An 8,211-nucleotide genomic window follows, 5' to 3' on the forward strand; every position below is an offset into this window, starting at 1 on the left:
AGTTTAAAACACGCTTTTTCTATTTTCTCGATTTTCTCACGTCTACGGGCAGTTTTTCTCAGTCACCGCCAATCAGGTTTGCACACACAGGGATCAGAAAAACTAATCTGAGTAAACAAACAATTTCACTGACTTTTTCTATTACATGAATTTAATCGTTTTCAAGCATTTGTTTTCTTTGTCTTTCTTTATTTTGCATAAACCAAAGCTTTGAATTCATTGAAATCTTTCAAATGAAGAGTTTCTGACAATTCGCAAGATTGATTTTTATTTCGGTTAGGTCTCTCTCCGGGCAAACTTGACCGCCGGCCACCAAGAAAAACTGTCCGCGCACACTGTAAATTTGAAAAATCGTGTTTCAAACCTACGCAGATTGCGCTCTGAGGAACGGATTTCAAACTTTTTTGATGTGACCAACGTAATTTTCGGGCGAATTTACACTTAATAAGTGTACTCAGTCGTCTGCATCTGTTGCTTGCAATAGAGTCCCTTTATGGAGAGAGTTGAGACAACGTGGCTTGTGGATGTCACAAACAGGAATAATGGAATCTTTATTCCCGTTCGTGGCACTGTGAAGGCCTAAAATACAGGAACCAATCAGAATTGGATTTGCATTATCTTCACTCTCAGTATGAAAGGACTCCAGCGTGCAACAGACCCATTAAAACAAACGTAAACTTCTGTTCGCTCTAACTAAAGTTTTGCTTGAGACCCGTTGCATACTTGAGTCTCAGTCGGCGGATACAGATTGGCGGGAACGCGCCAATCGATGAGAGGGCTTCCTAGTGGCTCTCTGCCGACGTAGTGCAAAGTCCCGAAAGGCGAGGTTCGATATGAGGGTGGGACCGAGTTCCCACGCCCCCGGTGACTAGACTGCTGAGAGGGTGCGCGCCTAGGGGTAGGCGTGGGTGGCGCTGAGCCACTTCTTCTCCTCCTGGATCTGTTGAAAGAATTCAGCATTCGGGGCTGTAGTCTTGCGGTTCTGGTAGATCCATCTCTCCGGCGAATGGCACCGATCGATGCCATATATTCTTCGCCTGCGCAGAATTTAAGGAGCGCTTATAAATTACGCAGCACTCTTGAGGGAAAGGAGTTGCGACCCTGCGTTATACTGCCAATGGACCACTATACAAGATAGTCAAGTCACCTAACTTGGAACAGACACCTAACTTGGAACAGTTGGGGAAATTTTTCGTCTGCCGCTCGTGGCAGCACTGCTTCTCTCTGTTTGTTTACCTTTGTGTGCAGATCTCACCGGCTATAGGTTAAGGCAGCGAATGAAGCAGCAGAATCCTCGTTGAATCCTGTTCCAAGTTAGGTGTCTGTTCCAAGTTAGGTGACTTGACGGTAGTGCGCGACTTGACTCACGCAGACGGAGATATTAACATTTTTATTTTGCGTTGGTCACAAGGAATTTGAACTGCCCGCTCACAAGAAACTCAAAGCTCTGAGTCAAGTCGCGCACTACAACGGTTTCAGCAAGCTTCTCAATCGAGCAATGTTCATTTCCCACCATGTGTTTTTCAAACTACAAGTAATTTGCTATAGCTGAGCCAAAGCGTCAAGTTTGAGGTTGCCAGATTTTTTTTATCGCAGAGAGAGACGTTCATGATAACGTTTAGCCCGCGATGTGAATCACGTAGAGCATGGAGTTTTCATGAGCGGGTGGTTTCAATTCACGCACCAAGAATCTATGAATATCTTCGGGAGTAGTTGATTTTGGTGATTTTCGTTGTGCGCATCGTGGTTTACGTGAAATTTGTATAAAGACACATATATCAGAATGCTGAAATTCGTACCTTGTCTAGTTATCCATTGTGAAGTAAGAAGTGCATTTCAGACTTTGCCGATGCGCTCATCGTGATTTTTGAGACATTTTCTCTGATTAGCAATTCTTATTTGGACGTATTTCTGTTGAACGGAACTAAGCACCAATTTGAGTTCCTTTTGAGGATTTTAGAATCCCGGATAGCGCGTTCTGTCAAAAGGAACTAAGCGCCATGGAAAAGCATTACGAGTATAGGACGGATCGAACATCGAGTTCTGCAACACCGGCCAATCCAAGCCCCCCTCTCCCTTCCTCTCCCGATGGCGCTTCGTTCCGTTGGATAGAAATACGTCCATTTTAGCTCTAGCAAAAGTTTGCAGCAGGCCCATCGTGGGCACGTTTATGGCACGCTGCGGCGCGGCGTGCTTGCCAGCTCGAAACGCGCACTGGCGCCTACAAACCCAAAGGGATACTTCAAACATTGCGCAATGCGTGAAGTATCCCCTTAGGTTTGTAGGCGTTAGGCAGTTCCCTCTGGCAGCACGCTGCGGCTCTCCCGACGGGCGTGTGGTGAACGATTTCTTGCGGGGAGAGCTCCCTGGCGGAGAAACTCGTGTATCGTGTGGTATTTTTTTTTTTAATTTTTCACTTTTAAAATTACACACGGGTCGTGTGAAGTAATTAGTGTACTGTCAACGCTAGATGAAGTGTAATAATACAAGGCGGGTCGTTCAACCAAAAATAAAAATTTACATTTTTTCAACTGGGAGAATTCGCAACTTTACAGCGTAATACAAAAACACCTAGGTCACATTTTAAAAATTTGAATTTAGCGAGCTCATCTAGAAATAAAATTGCCTATCGATAACCGCAAAATTCATGAAAATCGGCCCAGTCGAACGCTGGAACTAAGCGTTACCAGATATGAAAAATTTAGGTGTCGGAGCTTATAGTATAGACTTATTTATGCTCTCTGACGCGTTTGTTGCATGCGTAGCGAAATTGAAGGCAAACTTCAAGTACAGGGTACTTGCCAATAGATTCACAACATCGTGTACCAGTTCTATCAAAGCTTACAGCGCGATATAAATGTGTGTTTTCCGAATAGATTCGATTCGAGCTCCACGGTATATATCGACGGTGTAAGTCGGCAACCATATAACTCGTTTGCGGTGTGTGAAAATCTCCGCCTCTATATTATTTTTTAAAGAAGAACAAATTGACATCATTCCTTGAAGTTTATGCAGAATTTTCTTCGGACGGAGAAGAAAAATCACGGCAGTTTTAAAGAATCGCCGTTGAGTAGTTTTCCGTTTAAAAATAAAGTATGACAGGAAGTCTGCGACGTCGCAAACCGAGTAGTTATGTGATTGCCGACTTACACCGTCGATATGCGAGGCATCATGGAGGCTGAATTTGTCGCCAATGGAAACTGAACTGGGAGCCTGGTCATCGATGACACCCACGTTTGCTTATTGATGGCTTAATTCCAAGTAGCAGTGATCTCGATAAATAGCGATTTTATCGGTAACTTATCGCGATTATATCGGTGGAATTATATCGAGATATTATCGCATTAAAAGTTAAATCGCGTATACAAATCATAATACAAATATTATCGCGTTATGTGATTACCGACTTACACCGTGAATATGTTGCCTATACGGAAAAATGGAAGGCGAACTTCAAAACAATTAGTTCCTAATAACAAATTATGGTCCATTTGTACTTACTAGTCAAGTCCGCGAACGGGCCGACACCATAAACGACGCTCCCTTTCCTATTAGCCATCAGGTTGTCGATTTTAACCAAGTTGTTTGCGAATATCTGAAAGCGCTTCTTCTCCTCCGATGAGGTATACCTCCTCCCGTAGGCCTTCTTGAACATCTCGAATCGTTGTTTAGTGTCTAGGCGACCAACTTGCGCCTAAAATCGAGGATAATAATTAATAATAAGTAGTGCATCTATGGAGACCGGAAAAAGAGCCCCGGTTGCAATAAATTGCAAATTCATAAATCGATTGCAACATTATTGCTACGGCATCAAGTTGTTGTGTTTATTGCCGATCTATTGATAATTGGACTGCATTTTGCAATTTGGAGCTATAAATTCTGTCTCATCTGAAAAAACACGTATGTGCATAGGGAAACTAATGGCACATACGTTGTTTTTAAACTGGGCCAGAATTTATAGTTCCAAATTGTAAATCTAATTGGACTGCAATTGATATTTGCCTCCAAATTAATGGGTCTGATGTAAACTTAAGGTGATTCGATGGACGCTATATTTTGTGTCAGAACGACATGCGATATATCGCAGCGATTGGTTCCATTTTTTCAGCTACTCGTCATTTTTCTCCAATTTTGAAATCGCAATTCTGTTGTCAGTAGACTAAAGAATTCACTTACCAATTTCGACAAACAAATTCAACGTAATAAAGGCGTGGTTTTTTAGAGGAAAAATATCGCATTCGATATTGATATCGAAACTGCACTCGAATGCGATATTTTCCCTCTAAAAAAACCACGCATATATTACGTTGAATTGCTTTGTCAAAATTGGTGAGTGAATTCTTTAGTCTCCTGACAACAGAATTGCGATCTCAGAATTTGAGGGAAAAAAACGAGTAGCTGAAAAAATGGAACCAATCAATGTGATATATCGCATCGATTTTTTCCATAATTTCAGCTACTTGTAATTTGCTTCAAATTTTGAGATCGCACTTCTGTTGTCATGAGACTTAAGAACTCATGTACCAAATTTGACAAAGAAATTCAATGTAATAAAGGGGTGGTTTTTTTAGAGGGAAAATATCGCATTCGAGTGCAGTTTCGATATCAGTATCGAATGCGATATTTTTCTTCTGAAAACACACGCCTTAATTACGTTGAATTTCTTTGTCAAATTTGGTACATGAGTTCTTTAGTCTCATGACAACAAAATGCAATCTCAAAATTTGAAGCAAATTACAAATAGCTGAAATTATGGAGCTAATCGATGCGATATATCGCACGTCGTTTTGACACAAAATATGGCGTCCATCGAATCACCTTAAGCTAGAGCAAGAATAAAAGTTGTTTCTAACAAGTAGAAAATGGTTCAAAAATCACGATGAGCGCTTCATGAAAGCTTGGTACACACCTCTAACCTCCCAATCTACCAATGAAATAAGCGATTCTCAAGCTTCCTGCTTCAAAAACGAGACTGCGACACAGGTGAGCATTTCGTAGGAGAAGTCGTACGATCCAATCCCTCGGCTTCCCTTGGTAAACCCCCCTCCCGGGGGGGAGGAGGGGGGGGGGGTCCTCGTCTCAAAAGTCGGAGTTAAGGTGATTCGATGGACGCTATATTTTGTGTCAAAACGACGTGCGATTTATCGCATCGATTGGTTCCATTGTTTCAGCTACTCGTCATTTTTCTCCAATTTTGAGATCGCAATTCGGTTGTCAGGAGACTAAAGCACTCACTTACCAATTTTAACAAAGAAATTCAAAGTAATAAAGGCGTGGTTTTTTTAGAGAGAAAACGTCGCATTCGATACTGATATCGAAACTGCACTCGAATGCAATATTTTCTCTCGAAAAAACCACGCCTTTATTACGTTGAAAAATTTGTTTGTTAAAATTGGTAAGTGAGTGCTTTAGTCTCCTGACAACAGAATTGCGATCTCAAAATTGGAGAAAAATGACGAGTAGCTAAAAAAATGGAACCAATTGATGCGATATATCGCATGCCGATCTGACACAAAATATAGCGTCCATCGAATCACCTTAACGGGAAAATGTTGATATTATATAATCGAAATTAAGAAGTGCAGAAAATTTGAACCCCAATCTGCCCCAATAAATCTAAAATCTGTCCATTCGTGGCCGAAATACTAACTTCTAAAAATGGGCGACAGTACTCCCCAAGAAATATGAATTTGTTTGTCTCGTCGCCCCTGGAGGCTTCTCTGATGGGGTACACGGAGTGCCGAGTACCCCCACTGGTTTGATTTACAAGTAGGGTCCTTCCTGTACCCCATCGGAGAAGCCTTCGGGGGTGACGGGACCCTCAAATGTTCTAGGGGTCGATTCTCAAGCGGGCTACATTTTGACATTCGGAACCACGATTTATGGTTCAGTTCAGAAACAACACATGTACCATTAGTTTCCTTATATGCACATACGCTTTTTTACAGATGAGCCAGGAATCTTAGTCCCGATTTGCAAAAGAAGTCCAATTCTTCCTCGCGACTCTGGACATAGTCCAACCCAAAATAACTGTGAAAAAGACTAGTAAGGTATGTCTGAACCACCCTGTACAACATCACTGGCTCAACGTCAAAAAGGACATTCCCATTTGAAACAAGCTCTCCACGGTTTCCAGTTTTTTTGTTTCATAATAAAGCTGGTTCATTCCTACTTGGATTGTTTGATCGGCCTTCGTTTTCTTGCTTCCGACCGATGAGTATACAGATTCTTGAACACATTCATTCGTATATTTTCCCAGCTCTGTGTGGTTGAATGCGCATACGCAGTTGCTATTATAACACGCTCCACGGGTCCACTGCTTGTTGAGCAAAGGGACTCTACCCCACACAGAGTTGCAGTAGTTGTCGCAGCTCCGCACATCCCAGGAATTTGAATGATCACACCCCCTGTCAGCATGAGCAGGGCTTATTCTGAACCCTGGATGAAGAACATATTAAAAGCAGTTCAACAAAGCGTAAAACACGTAAGGCCTTGTCTCCGCGGGACGTTTTCATGGGATTTGTCCCAAGTTCGAATCGCAGGAATGAAACTTCTGGGATTTTTCCCAGTTACCGTCTCCACAGGACGAAGTTCATACGGTCCTGCGACTAGTTTGCGCGGGAAGATATAACTTAGTTAAAGTCGAGTATTTAACCGGGATTAAAATAATAATTGCACTCAATTGACAATTAGACACATTATTTAAACTAAACAAACATGAACAATGGAGTAATCAACAAAATATCGCACAATTCGTTTACACTTCTTCTTCCTCTCTCAGTGGGTCCTAGAGGTAAAAGGACCATACTTGGTACTGGGAAAAATATTGATTAACTCAATATTTTTCCCAACTTCGTAAGTGGGATTTTTCCCTGGGACAAATCTCGTGAAACGGCCCGCGGAGACAAGGCCTAAGACACGCTCCTGCAATTCCCAAGTAGCATTTTCCATCGGAGCAATCGCGATATCTTGAAATAAGTTTCGATCATTTAATGATTTTTTGACGATTTTAAATCGCTAGATTAATCACTATTTGAGAGATCATCTTCGATTTTGTCGCAATATAATCTCTATAAAATTGCGTTCAATCGCAATTGTTTTCAAATCGAAATTCCAATTCAATTTATTAAATTTTTGGGTAATATTTCAATAAATCGCCGTCGATCTAATCGCGATTTATTTTTAAAATATAAGATGAAATCGCACGTATTTTTTTACCCGATTGTATGTATTGCAAAAATTCGAAGTCAATAAAATTTTAATTAAATGCGTTTGCGATTATCAGTGTTATGTTTGGTATAACAATTACAGACTTATTAAATTGTTTATTGTCTATATAAATACAGTGCTTCGGCTAGTAGTCCAGGCAAACAAGGAAAAGAGCCTGCAAAAATCCCGGGTAGCAATGTTTTCATCGATTCCTATGTAATTTTTGACGCTGAATTCGAATTTCAACTTTGCGCCATTAAATTCGGACCGGAAAGTTGCCAAATTTGGCAAAAATGGCCTAAAATCGGCCTTTTTTCCGGATTATGGCCTGTAACTTGCCAAAAATTGATCTGACGATAAAATTAGTTATTTTCAGAAATGAAGCTCGTTAAATTTCCTACAAATCAGTTCCTATACTTTTTTTTGCTCAGGGCAAAATTAAGCGCGCTGGCGGGCTCCAAACTTTGAAAAATGAGCGAAAATTTGGTTTTTTGCGGGTTAAGGCCTGTGACTCGTCCAAAATTGATCTGACGACAATTTGGTTGTTTTAAAAAAAAGTTCGTTAAATTTCCCATAAAAAAGTTTCTATACACTTTTTTGCTCAAGGCAAAACTAAGCGCGCTGACGGGCACCGAACTTCGAAAAATGAACGAAAATCGCGTTTTTTTTGCGGTTTTTGCAAAAATCCCGGGTAGCAATGTTTTCATCGATTCCTATGTAATTTTTGACGCTGAATCCGAATTTCAACTTTGCGCCATTAAATTCGGACCGGAAAGTTGCCTAATTTGGCAAAAATGGCCTGAAATCGGCCTTTTTTCCGGATTATGGCCTGTAACTTGCCAAAAATTGATCTGACGATAAAATTAGTTATTTTCAGAAATAAAGCTCGTTAAATTTCCTACAAATCAGTTCCTATACACTTTTTTGCTCAGGGCAAAATTAAGCGCGCTGGCGGGCTCCGAACTTTGTAAAATGTGCGAAAATTGTGTTTTTCGCGGTTTT

At 40.9% G+C, this 8,211-nt stretch overlaps 1 protein-coding gene across 1 annotated transcript; it reads right to left on the minus strand.

The window, feature by feature from the left end:
- Positions 1-324: 324 nt before the first annotated feature.
- On the minus strand, positions 325-3,699 carry LOC109044080 (uncharacterized). Its single transcript, XM_072304586.1, has 2 exons — positions 3,502-3,699; positions 325-1,037 (listed from the first exon to the last, which is right to left on the minus strand). Exons 1-2 carry the CDS (start codon positions 3,653-3,655, stop codon positions 694-696), a joined length of 498 nt encoding a protein of 165 aa, XP_072160687.1. The 5' UTR covers positions 3,656-3,699; the 3' UTR covers positions 325-693.
- Positions 3,700-8,211: the final 4,512 nt, after the last annotated feature.

Source organism: Bemisia tabaci, chromosome 9 (assembly GCF_918797505.1).
Source record: "Bemisia tabaci chromosome 9, PGI_BMITA_v3".
In the NCBI taxonomy this organism is placed as follows: domain Eukaryota; kingdom Metazoa; phylum Arthropoda; class Insecta; order Hemiptera; family Aleyrodidae; genus Bemisia; species Bemisia tabaci.

What these genes read in the sequence shown, in the direction of transcription:
- LOC109044080 (XM_072304586.1), bottom strand. Translation starts at nt 3,655, where the DNA reads ATGTTCAAGAAGGCCTACGGGAGGAGGTATACCTCATCGGAGGAGAAG. An exon ending in CCCGTTCGCGGACTTGACTA is followed by an intron (nt 1,038 to 3,501) that starts GTAAGTACAAAT and finishes AATTCTGCGCAG; the next exon opens with GCGAAGAATATATGGCATCG.